Raw genomic sequence first — 22,232 nt, forward strand, 5'->3', positions numbered from 1 at the left:
CACAAGGTAACCATCAACGTTCTTCCACTTGTAATGCCTCTGCTTTTGCTAGCCAGAATGAATAGTCTGTCTCACTCTGTTTACCTGAAGAGTTACCACATCTTTCACCACCACTTTTTCTACCCACCGACATCTAGCACTGCTGCAAAAAGGAGCTTATTTGCTTCTAAAAATCCCTGGGCCTCTGGCCTTTCTTCAATATGAACACTCATCTCAAACCTCAACGGCTGATTTCAAGTGTAATCACTGGCATAAAATGGATCAACTGCTTCAACATCATAAATGATGACCCAAGACACTGATTTCTGGCCCTTTGTCTACTCTCCACGATCATAGGGTTTCTTTAAAAATTTGGGAGTTCACCTTCCCTTTGGAATTTGCCTAGTTTTTTTTTTATTCCAATCTTTTGCTACTTTAAAAGTTTATCATACATGTAATACATCATGTTGTAAAAGTTCAGACAATACAGAATGTCATTGTCACTCTTCCGTACCATTCCCTCAGTAATCCAATTTTTTAAAACAAGAACTAGTGGTAGTAGTTGGTGTTTAGCTTTCCACACAAATGAACACACACACGTGCAAGTGGAAACGCTGTACTCCTTTGCAATGTGCTGTTCCCCTCTCTGCATTATATGTTATGATTTTTTACATATCAACCTACAAATCAATTTTATCCATTTTAAAGGCTGCATAATATTCCATTTTATGTGTTAACTATAATCTGTTTAATAAATCCCTATTGATTTTATTTCTTTCCTATCTTTTCACAATTTCTAATAATACTGGGGTAAATATATATAAATTTATATATGTAATAATAATAGTTTATTATAAATAAATATAAATTTGTATATGTTTCCATATAATGAAATTATTTCACTGGTTAAATTCATGAAAGTTGTGTATGTATGTGTGTGTATCCATTTACATGGAAGTGCAAAGTTAAAAAGTTAAAAATTGGTAAATATTCTGCCTATTTGCCAAAAATCATTTTACATCTTGATTGGCAGTTTGTGAGAATGCTACTTACCTCACTTGCTGTAAATGGTTGTTATATATAGAATTTTTAATGTTTGATAATTAGATCAAATATTGCATTATATTTAATTATATATTTAAATATATATTAACTACCTAACTATACATTTAAATATATTTAAATTCAAATTATATTTGAATTTCTTTGTTTATGAGTATGATTCAATGGATTTTTTTTTAAAGATTTGATGTATTTACTTGAGAGAGAGAGAGCACTAGCAGGGGGAGCGGCAGGCACAGGGAGAAGCAGGCTTTCCACTAAGCAGGGAGCCCGATGTGGGACTCAATCCCAGGACCCTGGATCATGATCCCAGCCAAAGGCAGACACTTAACCAACTGAGCCACCCAGGTGCCCTCAATTGATTTTTATGTATTTATTACTTATTTGTATTTATGCTTTCAAAATTGCCAGTTCATGTTTTTGCACCTTGGAGGTAGTTTATATTAACAATTGGTGGAAACACTTCAGTTTTAGGGTAGTATCTCCTTGCCGTGTATGTTGCAAATACATTCCCAATTTCCCACTTGTCTTCTATGTTGCTTAGGCTTCTCCTGCCCAAATGAAGTTTGTCATTTTTATGAAGTTTATCTTCTTTGCTTTGTCATGCTTTGTATACAACATCTAAATGTTGTATAAATATTTGTCAGTGATGTTTTTCTAGTATATTTACATTTATATTTAAGTCACATATTTAAAATACAAAGAATTTATTTTTGCGTATATTCTAACTTTTCCCCCAGCTGATAAAAATTGCCCCAATCTTATAAAATGTACGCTTGATTGTACAGTACATATGATACACACACACACACACACACACACACACATACACACACACACAAAATAGCAGCAAGAGAAATGGCAGAAGAGGAGGTCCCCCACTCACATTCTCCCTACAGTGACAATATTTTGGACAAGAAATGCTGTTGTGGGAGTTTGGGGTTCTAGGTAGGAGACTGTGAGACCCTGGTGGAACCCAAGAATGGGGAGGGCTGTTTTGAGAAGGAGGACCTGTCCCCAGGTGGCAGTGTGCCAACAGTAGTCTGGTTACAGACCTAGAAGCAGCTTGGTCCCTGTGTGGACTCAGTTTCAGCCCCATTTGGCCTTGGTCCTGTCACCAGCAACATCTGCCATGAGACCCAGCAGAAGTCATGCCCACTGGTGCCCCCAGTTAATAGCCCTGCCAACCTTGACCCTGGCTGTGGATAATGAAGCAGCCCATGACCCAGCTCCAGTCCTCTTAGCTGCCAGTCCTGCCCCACCAGGGACAAACACCCCATGCTCATCCATACCTTTTGACCTCAGTCCAACTGAAGACACTGAAAAGGCCCATAACTTGGCTCCTAAACCTCGTAGTCATGGACCAAGAATACTCCTGCTTGTTTGGGACCCCCCCCAGAAGACACATTCATCTATGCCCCCAGAAATTGCCCCACTGACCTCCATCCAACTATAGATTAAAGTGATCCCGTAACCTCGAAGTGATGGGCAGGGAACACTTGTGCCCCCAAGGACCTGGAGGAAGATACATTCCCAAAGGTAGGCCTGCCAACCCATAGATCTTGAAGAAGCCCTGTAACCAACATCCAGTTTCAAAGGGATATGTCTCCAGTTTATTGGGACCAACTCCAGGCATCCTCGCCAGGATGTTAAATCATGAATCATGAAAAGTGCTTCCTTCTCAATTGACTCTCCCTATTCAGACTTACATTCCACCCACTCCTTTGGTCCCCATGACCCACTCCCACATTGCTCCTCTATAAAAAAGAGGAACTTCCATTTCCTGCCAGGGTAATTTGGCACATGTGTTAGCTTCCTATTGCTGCTGTGACTAACTGCCACACACTTAGTGACTTAAAACAACAGAAATTTATTCTGTCATGGCTCTGGAGGCCAGAGGTCCAAAATGAGCCATACAAGGCTACCTTCAAGTGTCAGCAAGGAAAGTTTGTTCCAGAGGTTCCAGGGGAGAATGCATTCCTTGTCCCCCCCAGCCTCCAGAGGTGGCTGGCCTTCCTTGCCGTGTGGTCCCCTCACTCTCTCTCTGCTTTCATCTTCACATTGCCTTCTCCTTTGTAATCAAATATCCCTCAACTTCTCTCTCGTAAGCATTCTCGGGGTGATGGAGAGGGCCCAGTGAATGATACAGGATCATCTCCCCAGATGAAGACTTCCAGCAATCACATTTACAAGGTCCTAATTTTTCCATATAAAGTTGATTTCAGGGATTAGGATATGGCTATGGCAGGGGGAGAGGGCATTATTCAATTTCTCACAGCCAGGGATGGGATTCTTTTCAGTGAGCAAATTATTTATTTCTCTTGCATCATGGGTGAGATTGCCTTTCTCAGAATACCCTGAGACCTAATCCCAGTTATTCTGTATGCACAGAGAAGACATGGGAAATGTTCTTGAGGAGGACAAGAGTCTTCTCGTAAGGCATCTGCTTCCTAGGAGGTCTTTGTGTGGCCACCACACCAAAGGAGGTTGATTTCCACCAACAAAGAGAAAGGGATGCTTTTGCCAAGTGGCTACAAGAGAGACTGGGGTTTCACAATTCTCCTGCTCAACCTCTCAAATATCCCCATCCCAAGACTCAGGGTCTCACTCCTTCCATAGCAGGGCCCTGGATTTAGCACAGGAGGCACTCCTCCCTTTAAGCTGCATATTCGGCCCCTTTGTAGTTCTGAGACTCTTAAATTAGGTACAAGAGCTGATTTTCAGTGCTGCCTGCCTTGTGGGACATTGTCAGGGAAGTTTTCTGGCTTTGACAATAAATCCTAAATTGATCCTTGCCTGATCTGGGCCTATCATTGTGTCTTCAGGCATCTAGGAAAGTTAACAGAAACTACCCTTAATTCTTTTCTTTTCTTTCTTTCTTTCTTTTTTTTTTTTTTTTTTTTAGGATTTTTTAATTTATTTGACAGAGAGAGACACAGCAAAAGAGGAAACAGAAGCAGGGGGAGCAGGAGAGAGAGAAGCAAGCTCCCGGCTGAGCAGGGAACCCGATATGGGCTGGATCCCAGGACCCTGGGATCATGATCGGAGCTGAAGGCAGATGCTTAATGACTGAGCCACCCAGGTGCCCCTACCCTTAATTCTTAAAACTTCCACGATTCTTATAATTAATTCTATAATATAATTCTTATAATTAATATGCTAGTGCCATATTAATATGCTAGTGCCAGCACATGACCCAGGGGTTCACCTTTCACCTGTACCTCATCCCAACATACCACAGCTGAGTCTCAGTGATGAAATCATGGTTTTCACCAACCCCACTTCCCTAAACAGTGCTGAATGGTCCAGTTCCAGAATCCCATCCGCAGGCAATGCTTCCTAGTAGCAGCTGTCTTAGTCGTGCTCCCCCGAAAGCAGAGCTTGAGACAAGATGCTTATATGGCCTATCTGGGAAGTCATTTCAGGGAGCAGGGGTCCCTGGGAGGAAGACTGAGGTTATGAGGAGACAAAGAAGGAAGAAGCGGACATGACTGAGGGGTTCAGCACAAAAGTCTCTGCTATGGACATCCCGCAGTGACTTGACTGAGCATGAGCATATGGAATGCTTCCTGAAATTGTCTGAAGAAGGAGTGTTGGGGTGTTTATTCATTGGCTCCCCTTTCATATCATCAAGGTGTTCCTTGCACTCTAAGTACACATGCTCACACCTAGTGAGCACCCCACCCCCACCACCATTATTCATGGCATCAGAGGATCCCAAGGAAGAGGCTACCGTCTGCCAGCCGGCCACAAGCAGAAGCCTGCAGGGAACTGTCTGACCCGACCACAGCTGAAATCAGAAGATAGGCTGAGGGAGATGTGACTCAGACATCTGAATTGTCTACCACAACATGCTTCCTAGAAGTATAAGGATTCGTAGAGACTCCAGGCTCATAAAGTGCTTAGCATATTACCATGTACCTAACAAACACCTGTAAATGTTATCAGTGGGTATGGTGACGTGTTGCCAAACTTGTACTAGCATTTTAGTGAATCTTACTTTATTTAATCTGAAAAAATGCTCTATGATAGAGGATACACTCATTTCACAGATGAGGAAACTGAGGCTCAAAGGGGTACAGCAGCTTGTCCAAAGTCAACCAGTAGTAACAAGAAAACACATCTGTCTACAGTACATTTCCTCCTGTAGAAGGGTTGGTTCTCTGGTGAGAGAAGACAGAACACCCCCTCTTGGGAGAAGGGTGTTGAGTAGGTAGTGGTGAGTATAGGAGTCAGAGGAACACACCCCTCAACCTTCCCACATCTTCTGTGTGGCCTTCACCAGGGCTCTCAGTCCCTCAGAGCCTGGCCTAGACAGTCGTATTGGCAGGCAGCTCCACGGGAGTTCTCCTAGCTCTTCTACCCCCACATCCAGAATCATTAAACATAGCCAAGATACAGTCCCAGGGGCTCCCAACTAACAAGGCCCTGAGGGAGAAAGCACCACATTCCTGAGGACTCATTAGGAAACTGGGTTTGAAGAAAGCTTCTCCCTCTTGCCTTTCTTCTGGGGTCTCCTCCTCATCCCCGGGTCCAAGGCAAGTCTGGAAATTAGCTTGTCTCTGCTCAAAGGCTCTGCCTGGGGTTGACAAATGAGAAATGAACTCCTCCCTTAGCAAACCTATATCTAGTCCCACTTACACTAGCTTCCTGGGTGGCTTTGAGGATTTGAACAAGTTCTGTCAACCTCAGTGACACCACCATTTAGTGTAATCTTTATCACCTTCCCTAACTAGCTCCTATAAAGCTAGGGCTAGAGAGAAAGCCTTTTTTTCCTCTTCTTTTTTAAAGAAATTCTAAATACCAGAACGTGTAAAGCATGGTTGCTATATTCAGGAAGGGTTGTTTACAAAACAACTTGCCTCTCTCCCCATCTGTCTTCCCCATTCTGGGAGGGATCACACTGTAAAGAAGATAGCCCTACCTTAGAGAGAATGTCAGCTTGTTTCCCTCATTAACTTGCTTTCTGGTGGATAAAGAGGTCTGCATAGCTCCTCATCTTCCTTTCTGAAGAGCCTCACTGGTTTCTATGCCCATGCCAAGGTGAGTACGCTCAGGGGTCCTAACCTGCCCTTACAAAACAGAGGAGGAGCCTCCATTGCTGCCATTAGCTCAAACCTGACTTCTCATGTGGTGCAACTGAAGCCCCTGGGGAAAGAAAATGTTCTTAGAGAAGATCAGAAGACACAACCCAAAGGTCCTGGCTCCTTTTCTGTGCTCTTTTGCCCGAGGTCCCATTTCTTGGAAGCCTGTTCTTTCTTACTCATAGGAGAGAGTAGGAAGCGATTCACTGAGTCTGGTTCACTGCCCAGAACCCACTGTATCAGGAAGCCTAGAACCTTCACTTCAATCCCAGGTCTTGTTGAGCCTTTTCATCACTGGGAACATGGAGGGATTATTTGGAGTTCCAGGATGGGGAGCTGTAATTGCTCAGTAGAGAGAACCTGGAACTCATAACAAACCTTTGAGAATCATGATGCAGGACGTGTCCTCATGATGGGCAACGTGGTGACCCTTAGGCACGCTGGCTGTCTCTGGATGATCAGAGGTCTTCCAGAATCCCACTGATTTCAAGGAAGTTGCATCTCTCACCATTTGCGAGTTGGTGGCAGCTGCCTTGTTGCTCTTCTGTCCCTTGTTGCTCTTCGGTCCCTGGCTACCACTTCTTTCTCTGTAGGGTATGCCCCTTCTAAGGGCCTTATGCTTTTCAGTGGGTTCCCTGAAAAGAAACATGTTAGTGTGTGTTAAGCTACATTACCTGCTTGTCCCATAAAACCAAGGAAAGCAGTAGTCTCTGCAGCAACCTTGCACCCTGCATCTGCCTTTACACACCTTCCCAACCCCCACCCCTCGCCAAGTAAATCATGGTAATTTACAAAAGTCTAGCCCGAGTTCCAATTTGTCCAGGAAGTCTTCCATGACAACTCTAGGTCATGCTGATGCTCTTTTTCTCTGCAATCCTATGAACACTGCAACCATTAGTTTATTTATGTAATAAATATTGAGTACCTACTATGTGCCAAGCATTATGATAAGTATTGTTATGTAAAGTGAATGAAACATGTGTTGGGTCCTCATGTCACTTACAGAGCAGTAGGGGAGATTTGCTCCATAGGAAAAAGACTTAGCAAGAAGATAAACAGTAATAAGTTACATGAAATAATGTTTAGTAAGAGCTTCAGAGACAGAGACACACAAAGATGCTTTTGATACAGGGAACTTTCAGGAAAACAGCTTAAGTCAAGTCCTGAAATAATGGGGGGTGGAGTTGGAAGGAAGCCATTGCAGGTAGAGAAAACAGTAGGAGCAAGGAGGCAGAAAATCACAGGGTCACAATCTAATACTTAGATTAAAAAAGACCCAAAAAGGGAAATGGAGAGTAATTAATTGTTATTTAATATAGTATATATAAAGAAAGCGCTATCCACCCATTGATTTGTCCATTTGCAAAGCACTTAACGAATTTCATCGATGATAAGTATGCCTGAGAATGGTCCTCCATCTCACCAGTCATATGGTCCTAGAATTTTAAGGGTATTTTAGAGATCACTGCATCCAAGTTTTCATCCATGTGAGCCCATCAACCTTTCCCTTCTGTTAGAGTCACCAGACTCCAACTGCTTCCCTCTGATTCCGGTGTATTCTCTGCAAGGGAATAACAATACTCTTAGGAAGCTCTAGCTCTGCTTATTCCATGGGCCATAGAGAAACACTGATATTTTTTTCATCAGGATCTTATTATAAGATCCTGTAAGACTTGGCTCAGTCTGGCTCTCTATATATGTGCCTGCTTCATTTGAAGATCTCTCCTTAGAGCTGTTGGTCAAAACACTATGCCTGAGTCAAGGACAAGTGAAACAGTGGTGGCTGTGAAATGCACAAACCCAGCTGCACCCAGCTGCAGCCCACCCACAGGTCATGCTTTCAGTTTTGTTTTCAGAAGCAAGCAACAGATACTATAAAAAGAATAAATAATTTTAGGGGCACCTGGGTGGCTCAGTCGTTAAGCATCTGCCTTCAGCTCAGGTCATGATCCCAGGGTTCGGGGATTGAGTCCCGCATTGGGCTCCTTGCTCAGCAGGAAGCCTTCTCCTCGATCTGCCTGCCTCTCCCCCTAATTGTGCACGATCTCTCTTGCTCTCTCTGACGAATAAATAAATAAATAAATAAATAAATAAATAAATAAAATCTTTTCTAAAAAGAATAAATAACTTTAAATTAAATTTAAATTAAATTATTCAAAGTCTAATGTAAAGGCTTAGTTGGCACCAAGAACATCAGCAATTTATTGACGTAGGGATTTTGAACTTATACTTCAGAGTATGTCCCTCACCTTGGAGAAATCTGCTTGGCTGAACTACCTGGCATCTGCAATCATGGGTCTGAGTCTTGCTATATATTTGTTTGATCTTCAATATCTCTAAAAGCTTTGAAACCTGGGTTTTCAAATGCTTTCTGGTTTCTCTGGAAATATTAATTTTTCTATCTTGAAATCTGCTTATTGTTTGGGTTGATCCCTCAAAGTGAAATGGAGAAGTCCATCTTAATCTCATTACATTTAAAGAGGAAGTCTGCTTTTTTTAAAAAAGATTTTATTTATTTATTTGATAGAGAGAGACACAGTGAGAGAGGGAATGCAAGCAGGGGGAGTGGGAGAAGAAGAAGCAAAGGCTCCCCACTGAGCAGGGAGCCCGATGCAGGCTTCCATCCCAGGACCCTGGGATCATGACCTGAGCCGAAAGCAGCCACTTAACAGGCTGAGCCACCCAGGTGCCCCAGGAAGTCTGCTTTTATATTAATTCATTTTCCCAAGTATTCTGAGCCAGGCTCTCCTGCTCCAGCACCCAACTCAATGAGCTGCTGCTCTTTGTAGCAGCAGCCTTCATGGCTGTAATCCCCTTAGTCCTCACCACTGTGTCTTACGCATACGTGGCAGCTGCAGTCCTACAAATCCGTTCAGTGGAAGGCAGGAAGAAGGCCTTTTCCACATGTGGCTCGCACCTCACTGTGGTTTGCCTCTTCTATGGTACTAGTATCTTCAACTACATGTGTCTTGGTTCTGAGGAGTCTTCAGACAAGGATAAAGGGGTTGGGGTCTTTAACACTGTTATCGATCCCATGCTGAACCCACTTATCTACAGCCTTAGAAATCCTGATGTCCAGGGGGCCCTGTGGCGAGTACTAGGGGGAGGCAGTCACTGACCTAAAGGTTGATAGCATCCCTTCCTTCTTGCCTTTTCTGGTTTAAGGGAAAATTCTCATGAAGGCAATAACCTGGGGAAATGGTCCCAAACCATATCTCTCACTGCCTGAAGAACTGTGTGATGTATTTGTCCAGCAAAGAAGTCCCACATAACTGATTCATACAGCAAATATTTATTAAATTGCTTCTATGATCCAGACACTCTCCTAGGGGACTAGTGAACAAAATAGAAGTCTCTGGCCTTATGCAAGTCACATTCTAATTAAGAGAGACAAAATACATAAATAAGCATCATATGTGGAATACCACATATCAATAAGGGCTATAAAGAAAAACAAAGATAGGAGGATATGAGCAAGTGCCTTGGGTAAGTTGCTGCCTTGTGTATGGCTGTGCTCATTTTCTGGGTAAGGTTGAAGCCTTGGGGGCTGGGTAGCTCTGGACACCAATGTCCTACATGGAAGGGCTATTTGGCTAATATGTAACCCATTAACCTAAGTAACCAGGAATATCACGGTGAAGTTTTTTTTCTGGTGGGGACATAAGTTTCCACCTAGATCAGAATGCAGAAAACCGTTTTAAACCATTGGCCCAGTGCCAAGTTTATTCTATTCTACACTTTACCTTTCACATCCAAAAAAAATCAATTCCTTCTCTTCGCTACCACACAAGAACCCAATAGGATGTTTAGTGGACACACAAGGTCTGCAGAGAGAAACAGATCACTAAATTAAAACTGCATTAATGCATACATGATATATCTTCATGTCAAAAAAGGACTGTTCCATCTTCACCCCTGCCATGTCTTTGTTATTGGATGAATCCTCTTTTTTACATATATGATAAAGCTTTTGGAAGAATAAGCATTTATACTCCAACCAGGTCTTTTGATTTTTTCGGTGAGGAATGTAAAATATAATCTTTTCCTTCAAAGTCTTATTTTTTCCTCCCAAATCTCCTAGCTCTGAAAATCCCCATACATGAGGTTTCTGGTAGTAATGCCTCTTTCTAACTTTATAAATACATCAGTACAGCTCCAATCCAGAGAATTTTCTCATCCTGATGTTTATTCAGCCTTCAGCTCATCCATTTCTGATTTGCATCTTTTCCTCAGCCTCTCTTGGAAGGCTACTTACCCTCATCTGGCAATTCCACTATCCCTCCATTATATCATTCCTAAATCTGTCCTATGGCTACACCTGGACCTTGGCTTCCCTGTTGTCTCTTCTTGAAGACATAGAACTGAGGCCAGGTTGAGGTGAGAATGGGAAGAAAACACAGAAGAGTGGGCGGTAGGACAGGAGTGGGAGTGGAGGAACAAAGATATAATATAAGGATATAGGGAGGGACGGGAGACGATGGTGAGCAGAAGGGGTAAGAAGGAAGGATAGAAATTAGGGAAAGGACATGAGAAATTAGGAAAAGGAGACAAGAGAGGATGGGATAATTGGTAATTATCAAATTGATAATTGAGGTTATCAATTTGATAATTGAGAATTATCAAACAAGATGCCTCAGGAATGTTGAGCTTGAAGATGAGTATGGAGAAAATGAAAAATGAGTGATGATAAGAGATGAGAATAAAATTCATACTATGGAATCAGTTCCCATCAGCGTGTGGCCATGTGGTAACAGCACCTTTGATGTTATTGTCAGGCTACCCCCAACCCTGCTTCCTTCTAACTAGGAAAAAAAAATAAAGTGTAAGTTTTGCTGAAGGTATAATAACGAAAAGTGGTCTAGGTGCTCTCTTCCATTTCCTCTGGCTGGAAACCATACCTGGGAGAAGAGAGAGTTGAGCTGATAAGGGAAAAGGAGGGTGGATGTTTGTGCTCAGAGTTCATCCCCCACAACCCCACTGGTCCACTCAAGTTGTCAGCCCCCCTGCCTTTGGGGACAGTGCCTGGCAATACAGTCTAAGGTACAGAAATTATGTATGTCTTTTTCCTGATATCTTTCAGTCTCCAGATACCTCAGTGTTAAAGAAAATGAGCTTCTCCCAAAGGGCAAAGTTTTTAAGAGTAAAAATCAGGAATGTGGGCTATAACCACTGCTCTGAGACCTTAGAAATTTCCTTTCTGTGACTGGGCTTGTTCCTACCTACACCATAAAGAACTGGGACAAGGTCATCTCCACAGCTCTTCACATTAAATGACCCTTTATTACAATAGGTTGGATGAACTTTTTCTTAGGGCTGAACCCAGAAAACCTTTTGAGAACATTATCACCACTATTTCCACAACTCCATCTACCCTATGAGCCTTTGACACTGCCCCAACTAATCTTATCTATTACCCATCAAAGATCCCCAGACCTTGGTGAGACAGAGCAGGGACTGGACTCTGGTCCTCTCAGCCCTAACTGCAAAATCCAGCATTCCTTGATAGCTGAAACTCTATGCCCCTTGAATAGCATATCTTGTAGGAATGCAGAAGCAGGATATCTACCAAAGGAGGAACTCAACAACAAAGACTGGCATGGATGGGACCAAACTAGTCTGTGCCAAGACCAACGCCAGAGCTGATCTTTCCCCAACTTTCTCTCTCATTAGAATACTGAAAATCATGCCCAGGGGTGGATATTTAACATGCTAATTACACATATGACACATGAAGAAGCATGACCTTCAAGTGTGTCAGTGCCAATAAATCCCCACCTCTCCATGTTTAAAAAGACACCCTTTTCCCTCCCCACAGAAAACTTTTCTTCTTTGGCTCATGTAATTTCCCCTTCCTTTTCCTCATAAAAAGCCCCTTGGTTTCATCCTATAAGCAGGGCACTGCTTGGGTGTCTACCAGACTCCATGCTCTCAGAAATGCAATTCTTTGATCCTAAATCAATGCTCATTTGCTTCTTGCTGTGGTTCTTTATTTTCAGATTGACAATCTTTCCTTATAATTTTATGATTTTATGTCTCACATTGAGTGGAAAAGATTTTTTCCATCTCCATCAGATTAGAGAAGTCTAGGTTACACTGTGCTAACAAACAGCCTCTAAAATCTTCATGGTTTTCTACAGCAAATGTTAAATTCTCATTTATGTGACCTCAATTATTTGATAGCTCTAGAAAGGTTGTTGTTGTTTTGATTGTTCATCTTCTTTCTTATTTTGAGTATGAGAGTAATGATGTCAGAGAGGAAGCCAGAAGACTACAATGTATTTTACCTGATAATTGCTTGTAGTGAACACTTACAGTCTTTCCGACTTCTATTTCCCCTTTTCTAACAGCTATTAGTTTCTATTTGGCATCCAGATTGTTCCTGGGAATGATGGTTCTCTGTGGGCACGGGGCCTAATCTAGTTTAATACAATTCTTCATAGTGAGTAAGGAAAGGGTTAAGGTATAGGCAGGGAGAGGTAGGAGACCCCTGGCTGGGCTCTGAAACTATTCATGGCAGGCAGAATCCGATAAGCCAGAGCGAACAAGAGATAAAGAAACAGATCACCAGGCCTCCGATGTCAGGGAATATTTTTCTTTGGTGGCTACAGTGTAATCATAGAAAATGGCCAAACCTCAAAAATTAAGTCATTAGAGGTGTTACCAATGGTCCTTGCTCAAACCAAGATGGCACAAGAATCTCAAGGCCACAAGCTTCCCAGTCAGTTCTCAATAAAAGACTGCCACTAGAAGCCTCAGTGGCAGCTCTTTTGGGACCCCTCTCACTCTAGAGAGCTTCTTCTTTGCTTTCTGCTTTCACTTTCACTTAATAAAGTTTCACTTCACTTCACCCTCTTGTGTCCATGAGATTCATTCTTCAACTCTGTGAGACAAGAACCCTGCGATCCAGGGACAATGCTAGCCTTTCACAACTGGGTTTCCATGACAGAATTAAGCACTATACAAAATTATCTGAATGACGATGTTCTCAATTCTCCCAAGGCTCCACAGCACATTCTAGATGCACAGGGCAGAAGTTAACTCACTGCATAGAATACCTTAGTTATTAGAACTCAATTCCCTTTGGAACTGGCTGAGAAGAGCCACTCTAAACGTGCTCCTCATAAAGGAAACTTTCAACTGTTAATGTTTGTGGGCCCTGCTCCTGGGCTCCCAGAGAAGATACACTTTTACCAAGGTCATAATGACTTCACCACACTTCAAAGGGCAAAAGCTCTTTCTGCCCTCAGCACACATTGTACATCTCCTTCATTAGCAAATAACCTAAAAGAAACATTTCAGATTTAAGAGTAAAAATCCCCCCTGGCGTTCTATTCCCACACCTCTGAAGTCTGTAATCTTGCTCATACTAAAAGCATATGATAAAGCCTGTAATTTTCTGAAATGCTCTTCCTCATGATGATTTGTAACTCTTGATGTAACAAAAACATATAAGATCCTGTATTAAACATTCCTTCTCCAGAGCACTCCCTTCTTTGTAAAGACTGTGTATCCCAGGCAGCTGTCCTTGCTTGGCCTCAAATAAAATTTAAAACTCTCTTCCTTTTTTTTTTAGAAATTTTAAAAGTTTTGTTCATTTTGTGTCAACACTCCTGGTCAAGCAAAGAAACATCTTTGCCTTCAGAAGTCTGGGAGGCCTCAGAGAGCTACCAGATGAACTTGGGGGGGGGGGCAAAATGCAGGAAAACAAGGAACCCCAGAATGACACTGCTGACAGCTGCTCTGCTTTCCCCACAAGGCATTTGTTGATTCCAAGACAGGGGCTGAAAGGCTGGGAGCAGAAGGTGCAGCTGAGAGGCTGAGTTGTGAGGCAAGCGTTAGCAGGCTTATGGAGACAAAAAGTGGAGGTAGAATCCTGTCAGAGGGAAGGAGTTGAAAACTCCATGTTTTCAACTGGTACTTCCAACATGTTACATTCTAGAAGTAACACATAATAGGAAATAGGCCGACTCTCATCAACAATGTGCCTAAAACCGTAGGGTAGTACTGAGTCATGTATGTATACTATGTTTTTTCCACATACATAGCTAGAATAAAGTGTAACTTATGAAATAGGTACAGTAAGAGATTAACAACAATAATAAAATAAAACAATGATAACAATGAACTGTAATGTGAATGTGTTCTTTCTCTCTCTTAAAATATCTTAGCTTCTCTTGTGATGGTGTGAGGATGACAAAATGGCTGCCTGAGGGAGGAGATGGAAGGAGATGGATGACACAGGCTCTGTGATGTAGTCTTAGGACACTTTTGACATTCTGAGGATGTGTCAGGAGATCCGTCTGCTTCCTGACTGTGGTTGACCACAGATAACCAAAACTACAATAAACCAAACCACACTTAAGGAGGGACTACTGTGTAATCAGAGCTTACGTCCCAACTATTAACTGGGTATGGGGAAAATGCCTAAATGTCCCATAGTAACAACAGTTTCCCACAATCTGCCACAGCTCAAAAGGCCAAATTAAGCCCCCTTAACACTCAGGATTTTAAATAAAAGATATTTATTGGGATGAAGAAGACAAAAAAGAGAACAGAGGCACCAGCTACCATTCCCCCTCCTTCCGCCTCCTGTGTCCAAATGTGTCCAAGGAAGATACTCCCATGTTCTAGATGTCATCCTTCTGAATGGTTGAGAAAGAAGTGATTGCTCTGGAGCAGAACTTGGCTCCTGAGGGACACCACCCTACCCCGAAGGGAGTGATAAACTCCAGGGCCCACCTTCTAGTGCCTTCTTGTGGACCGAAGAGGGGGAGGCTTTTTTTTTCTCAGGGGCACAGCTTTGGGGAGAGTGACAGGTCAGAATCTGAGCTCGCCAGAAACCCTGCCTTCATCTTTGTAGAACAATGTTGCTAACGAAGTACAAAATTGCTTTTGCTTTTGCCTGTTGTACTTAAAAGTTCTAGAGCTTCTTCTCCTTCTCACATCCCTCAAGGCTAATAAACACAAACAATACAGAAACAGGATCTCGGGACCCCTCTTATTAAAGTCTAGGTCATCCTGAGCTTTGTGGAGCATGATTCAGGAAATGTATCAAAGGCTCTGAACAATGGAAACATTTGGTTCCGTAATTCCATTTCACCAATTTCCCCTAAGGAAACAATATCAAAGATGTACATATGGAGACACTATTGCCATGTTGCAAACAGTAGGAAAACTGAAAGCAACTAAAATATGGAACAAGTGTGTTAAATAAGTTCTGCTGTATTCATTAAATGGCACACTGAAATACTGTGTAGGCATTAAGTTGTAATGTGGCTGAATATTTGCTATCATAGAAAGGCATTATTAATCGAAAAGGCAAGTTTAAAAACAATTTGAATTCATTCTTAAATAGAGAGAGAGAGCAGAGATCAAAGTTTAGAATTTATACCCAGTGTTTTAGAATTTATACCGGAGTTGTCTTTGGGTAGCAGATATACAGGTGAGTATTTGGGGGTTATTTTTATTTTAATATTTCTGCAAGAAATGCACATTGTTGGTTTACTAAAAACAATGGAAGTTTAAACTCATAAACATCCCGTGGTACCTCACTGTCCACAGACTCTATTTGGAGCTCCTCTACAAGGCATTGGAGGCCTTTTGAGATCCCTCCCACCTCCCCCTTCAGCTTCATCACTGGCTGCTGCTTGTCTCACCAGGTATATACTCAGGCAGGACATCCCCCTTACCTATCAGGCTGTTTCCTGTTCTTTGTCCACCTGTCCCTGCTCAGTAAAAACCACACTGACTATGGGCCAATGACTAGCTCACATAATCACCTAATAGCAATTCATGATGCTATTGTACTCAATGTTCAGATGAGAACACAAGGCCTAGCCAGGGATGACCATGACCACACAAGGGATAGGTAGGCCTGGGACGAGAATGCTGGCTGGCTACTGCAGATAGGAAGACTCTCCTCCACACCGTGTCCCTCCTTTCTTGCAGTGACCTTACTTTGCCCTGCCCCTTTTCCTGGGTAACTCTTCATGTGGCAGGGTGCTGTGTAAGACTCAGCTCAGCTGTCACCACCCTAAGGAAGCCTTCCCTGAATCCTCCCTCACTAACAAGCCAAGCTAGGCTTTCCTCCTTTGTGCCCTCCAATCCTCCTGCCCAGAGCATAACCACAGCTTTCAGACATTGCATCAAAATACTCTTCTTCATTGTCTATTGTGAGCTTCTGATTCAGGTCTGTAACCCAGTTTGAGGCCCTTAAAAGGCACTCAGTCCTTATCAATTACTTGAATTGAACCTCAGATCAATTCAATTCTTCATCTGTCAAACTCTTGTCTGGCTCCATGGATTAATCTGCAAAGGACTGCTCCCTGTTTGGAAATGCCACAGCCCAGTGACTAACCTTCTCATCAGTTGCTATTCAGTTTCTCTTCATTGCATTGTACATGGCTGGTTGAACCTAAGGAGAGACTGAGTCTCACAGTGACCTCCTGCCTTCTACTACCTCCACTGCCACTCCTATTCACGAGCATGTGTTAATAGGCTGGGGAGGTGTGTTTTGAGTGAAGGATGGAGTGGTAGCAAACAGAAAAGACAGGGCAAGGGAGTGAGGAGTCACGGTAATGAAGGACAGGATGGGCTGCCCAGGGTTAAGGTCTTCCCACAAGGAAAAGGAAAGCAGGAGAAAAGCATGGTAGTATTGCCCTGAAGCCCAAGAGATGAAAACCAGCCCAGAGCAAAGGAGAAGAGCTTGTCTACAAGTCTTGCCTGAATAGCAGGGACTGTGTTCAGAGGGAATGTGGGTTAGCATGAAAGCAGTGGGGGCCGTGCCCAGCAGAGCTGGAAATGGGCAATCTCACCCAGTGCCCCTGCCATGGGAGTAGGGCAAGTTGTCTTCTCCAGGTAGCTTGTAGGCAGCAGGCCCCTTAGAGAGGGCCAGAACTCAGGACGATGAATTGATGTGTGTAGAGAACACCACCTCCTCCCCAGGCCATTACTTGGCATATTTTGAAAAGCTGGGATGGTGGTCCTGTGATCAGGAAAGTTGAAAGAATGATCCTGTAAAATTCTAGTATGAGTGTTGGCATTGCCAAGGCTAGCAAGGTCTGGGGGACACTGGGTTACATGGAAGTGTCTTTTCTTCATCACAGATACGTAAGCTCATTCTGAGCTGGAGACATGTCCTAATCACTCTTTTGTCTCCCATAGGATAATGCCTTGCACATGGTAGAGGAAATTCCCAGTCTCTACTTCGATACCCAAAATATCTCAAGTCAACCTCTGGAAGGCTTTTCCTAGGAGGAGTCTTCCCAGAGCCCCATGTATGTCCTTGTTCCTCAGGCTGTAGATGAAAGGGTTCATCATGGGGGTCACCACAGCATACATCACTGTGGCTACAGAGTCCTTCATGGAGTAGGTTTGGAGGGGCTGCAGATATACCATACCAAGTGTCCCATAGAAGAGGGAGACCACAGCCAAATGGGAAGCACAGGTGGAGAAGGCTTTGTACTTCCCAGTGGCTGAGGGTATTTGGAGGATGGCTCTGACAATTCGGACATAGGACATGATCATGAACCCTAAGGGGGTGAGGAAAATAAAGCAGCCTGTGGCAATCAGCACTATGTGATTGACTTCAATATTGGAACATGCCAGCCTCAGCAGCACATACATCTCACAGAAGATGTAATGGATCCTCTGGGAACTGCAGAATGTTACCCTGGTCATGAGGAGGGTGTGGGTGAGGCCATAGAAAACAGAAAGTGCCCAACACAAGGTGAGGAGCAAAATACAGAGCCCAGGGCTCATGACCGTGGTGTAGTAGAGGGGGTGGCAGATGGCTACATAACGGTCATATGCCATTATGGCCAGGATGAGGTTGTCCAGGGCCACCAAGGAGACCAGGAAGTAGAGCTGTGTCAGACACCCCACATAGGAGATGGCTTTGTTCTGAGACTGGAGGCTCACCAGCATCTTGGGGATTGTACTGGTGACAAAGAAGAGGTCAGTGAAGGAGATGTTGGCCAGGAAGAAGTACATGGGAGTGTGCAGGCGGGGATCAAAGCTGATGGCCAGGATGATGAGTACATTTCCCACCACTGTGACCAGGTACATGGACAGGAATATCCAGAACAGGACCCGCTGGTGCTCAGGACTCTCTGAGATCCCCAGGAGCAGAAACTCAGAGACTCCACTATTGTTGACTCCATCCATTTCCCCAACTGTCTGCAACATAGGCACCAATAAATGTTTGTTTATTAAGTGTCCTCAACTGAACATAGACATTCATGTAAGCGAAATTAATTGTTTTCCTAGCATTAAAATACCTGACTAAATTTTATAATTTAAAAATGTTATTATCAAAGTATAATTGATATACAATGTTGTAGTAGTTTCAGGTGTACGGTAGTGATTGGGCAATTCTGTGCATTCTGCAATGTTTACCACAGTATATGTCGTCACCATCTGTCACTATGCGATATTATTACAATATTATTGGCTATATTCCCTATGCTGTACTTTTCATATCTGTGGCTTATTATGTAAATGGAAGTTGATATTTCTTAATCTAGGTCCCACTCACATCCCCTCTGGCAACCACCAGGTTGTTCTCTGCATTTAAGGGTCTGTTTGGTTTTTGTTTGTTTCTCAATGTGGAGTTGGCTTCAGATTCTTTCTCCCTCTCTCTCTGCCCCTCCTGCTTACTCTCTCTCTCTAAAATATATAAATAAATCTTTTTTTAAAAAAAAGACAAGAAACAAGAAATGTTTACAAGAATGTAGAGAAAAGGGAACACTTGTGAGAATTTAAACTGGTGTAGCCACTGTGGAAAACAGTATGGAGGCTCCTCTAAAAATTAAAAATATAATATTTTAAGTTAACAACAAACTAATAATAGGCACAAACATATAACATGGAAAATCCTTATGCAATTCTGTCATTCCAGCAATTTCTAATCTGGCATACTCAATATTACAGGAATAATGTCTATGTCTTATTTAAAATTCTATCATCTTATAATACCTGAGAAATGTTTAAAGATCTCTATGTGATGATATCAAATAGATTCCTAAAGTATATCTAAAACCAGTGTATGTATTGTAAGAAATGGCTATTATACAGTTGGACAAAGGGAGAGAATAAAAACATTGGAAAATAGAAGGTAAAATTATTATTTGCTGATAGGATGTTCTATCTGGGGAACCTATGACAATCAACTGAAATGCCATTAGAAATACAAAGCAGCCTTTGTAAAGTGGTCAGTCACACAAGGAGAAGTCCCCAAACCAAGAATGCTCCCAGTAAGCCATACAACGCCATGATTCAGACTGGGCTATTAGATACTGGTATCTGTGTTTGAGCTCCGCCACTTGCTGTGAAACTTCAGGCCAGTGACCTGAGCTCCTCAAGACTCGCTCTCTTCATGTGAAAAGTGAGTGGTGGCAAAGATAAAATTAAGCAATAAAGTGCTTAACACAAAGAGCTGGCATGTAGTGGGCACTCAATACATATTGCCTATTACTACTATAAATAAATATATGTAAACAATCATGGGGTGAAAATACAAGGTGAAACAATTCTATTCACATTATCAATACAATATTCTAAGCATTAAGATGTTAAGAATCTGCCAGGACCTTCCAATTATCCTTTTTTCCAATTAATAATAAATGGACAGACTTACTCATTTCTAAATAGAATGATGGAATAATGCAAAGGCGCATATTCTCCTAAATTAATCTGAAGTTCAGTTAGCGTAGTTGAAGTCAAAATCATAACAAGATTTTTGGGAAACAAAGACTATTCTAAATTTCATATGAAAATAAACCAGGAAAATTCTTGAAAAAGTGTAAGAATGGGACACTTTGTCTACCAACTATAAAGGACTCTGAACCAGTGTGGTAATGGTGCTCGAGTGCAGGGTAGAGCTTTAGAAGCAGAGCCAAATCAGGCAGGACTGAGTGGATTATTAGGGTAGTACTTTAAAATGATGGGTTGCATATGAAAGGTTGCATTATTCAATAAATGGTATTGGGATAACTGTCTATTTAGGGGAAAACATTAGACCAACAACATTTTTAAGGTATTTAAGATTAAAACAGTTTATTGTGTCTTTCTTTCCTTTGGAAAATCTATCCTATGTGGAACGAAAACTTTGAAAATTAAAAATGAGAGAATATAACTAGACTGGATTTAACTCACCATTTTCTACATTTCAATGTCTTTTTAGTTGAGACATGAAGGACAAAAAGCAGTCAGTCTTATGAAGCCCTAAGCAAAGAGCTTTGCAGGTAGAGATGTGTGTGCAAAGGCCCTGAGGAAGGGTTTGCCATGTTTATGTAATGAATAAGGACCAGTGTGGCTGAATGAGAAGGGTATGGGTGAGATGTGAGGTCATGCAGGTCGGCAGGGTCCTGAGCAGTCAATCTTGTTAAGGTTTTAAAACTTTATTCTATAAGTGCAATTAGGAAGCCTTAAAAGATTTTAAGTAAAAAAGGGTGTGTGTGTGTGTGTGTGTGTGTGTGTGTATAGCTAAACATATATATATTTAGCAATTATCTTTTTATTTTTATTTTATGATAGTATTTTAATAATCAGATATTGGTGTGACATTTTTTATCTGATGCTTTTTTAGTGCCTATTCACTGACATTAAACCATAGTTTTCTTATTTATAAGTAAGATTGGTCCCTATCTTCTTATTGTATGAGCCAATCTTTTTCCTTTTTATAATGACATCTGTGTTAACTTCCATCTTAAACTTGTATTCACTTATTGTTAACTTCTATTTGAAATTTGTTGAAATGTCTTCCCTACGCTTAAATATAAATATAAATTTTTATTTTTATTTTTTATTTTTTTAAAGATTTATTTATTTTAAATATAAATTTTTAAAGATATTCCATGGATTTTTTCCAAATAAAATTACCTTTTTACTATATTGCAATCTATTAAATATCAACAAAAAATTCATTATGAAAAATTCAAGCAATACAAGAAAAATGTAAACAAAAGTGAAAACTACCCCACATTCTGTTAACATTTTGGTGAATTCTTTCAGTTTTGTTTTTTCATTAAATCATTTTTATTCACTCAACAACATCCTGGAGAACATTCTCTAAATCAGTATTTTTGTCCTTTTTAATGGTTGCATACTATTGCATTTTATGATTATATTATACATATTTTTATAAATATTCTACTGATAGATATTTAGATTTTTTTCCCGTTTTCCCCATTACAAAAATATACCAGTGAATACTTTTGTACATATAGTTTGGACATATTTTTAGTTATGGTAAAAAAGACACATACTTTTCATTTTCATACATATTGCCAGAGTGTCCTAGGCTCATTCATCCTTTGCCAATCTCATTTGTGAAACATGTTTTAATTTTCACAGCTTTCATTACAGGTAAATCAAGAGAAAGAAATTTTTAAATTAACTCAATACCTCAAGGAAATAGCAAAATGGACTTTTTGGAGCTAAATCACAAGAGAAAATTATCTCTTGAAGAAGGAAAGACACGGGTCATAAATTAAACTGGCAGTTATTGAAGATACTTGAGATTTGGGAACTTCCTGCTTTTATGTGAGAAATCACTGTGATCATGCTGGGCACTGACACAAATACCAGACTGTTTATACTCGGTTTTCCCATTTTTTTGTAAATTTAATTTTATATTTCCTGAAAGTCATAGAAGTATGCTCTAAAGTACATTTGCATACACACAAACACATACACAATTACTCTTGAAAAATATTTTCTCCACATTACTGGGTATTTTCCACACAGACCAAAAAGGAGAAAAATGTACACTCAACAATGTCATTTTGTGACTTTGGAAACAAACAAACAAAAAAAGGACACGCTTTTGATTAAGCAATTTTTAGTTCTAGAAATTTATCTTAAGAAAGATGTTACCAGGAAAAATGTAAAAAATGTATATATGTTTATTAGAGCCTTGTTAATAATAGTAAAAAGAAACTTTGCTTAAAAAATTACAGAATAGGCAATCCATAGAGACATTAAATCGACTGGTGGTTGCCAGGAGCTGTGGGAAGGGCAAAATGGAAGTGACTGTTAATGGGCCAAGACTTCTGTTGAGAGTCACAAAAATGTTCTAAAATTTGATTGTGGTGACAGTTGTGCAAT

General features: G+C 41.3%; 1 protein-coding gene across 1 annotated transcript; it reads right to left on the reverse strand.

Moving 5' to 3' along the window:
* Window positions 1–17,348: 17,348 nt before the first annotated feature.
* On the reverse strand, window positions 17,349–18,311 carry LOC308356838 (olfactory receptor 1D2-like; the record flags this gene model as incomplete). Its single annotated transcript, XM_080826136.1, has 1 exon — window positions 17,349–18,311. One exon carries the CDS (start codon window positions 18,309–18,311, stop codon window positions 17,349–17,351), a length of 963 nt encoding a protein of 320 aa, XP_080682262.1.
* Window positions 18,312–22,232: the final 3,921 nt, after the last annotated feature.

The sequence above is a fragment of the Martes martes genome (genome assembly GCF_963455335.1).
Source record: "Martes martes genome assembly, chromosome: 16".
NCBI classification, from domain to species: domain Eukaryota; kingdom Metazoa; phylum Chordata; class Mammalia; order Carnivora; family Mustelidae; genus Martes; species Martes martes.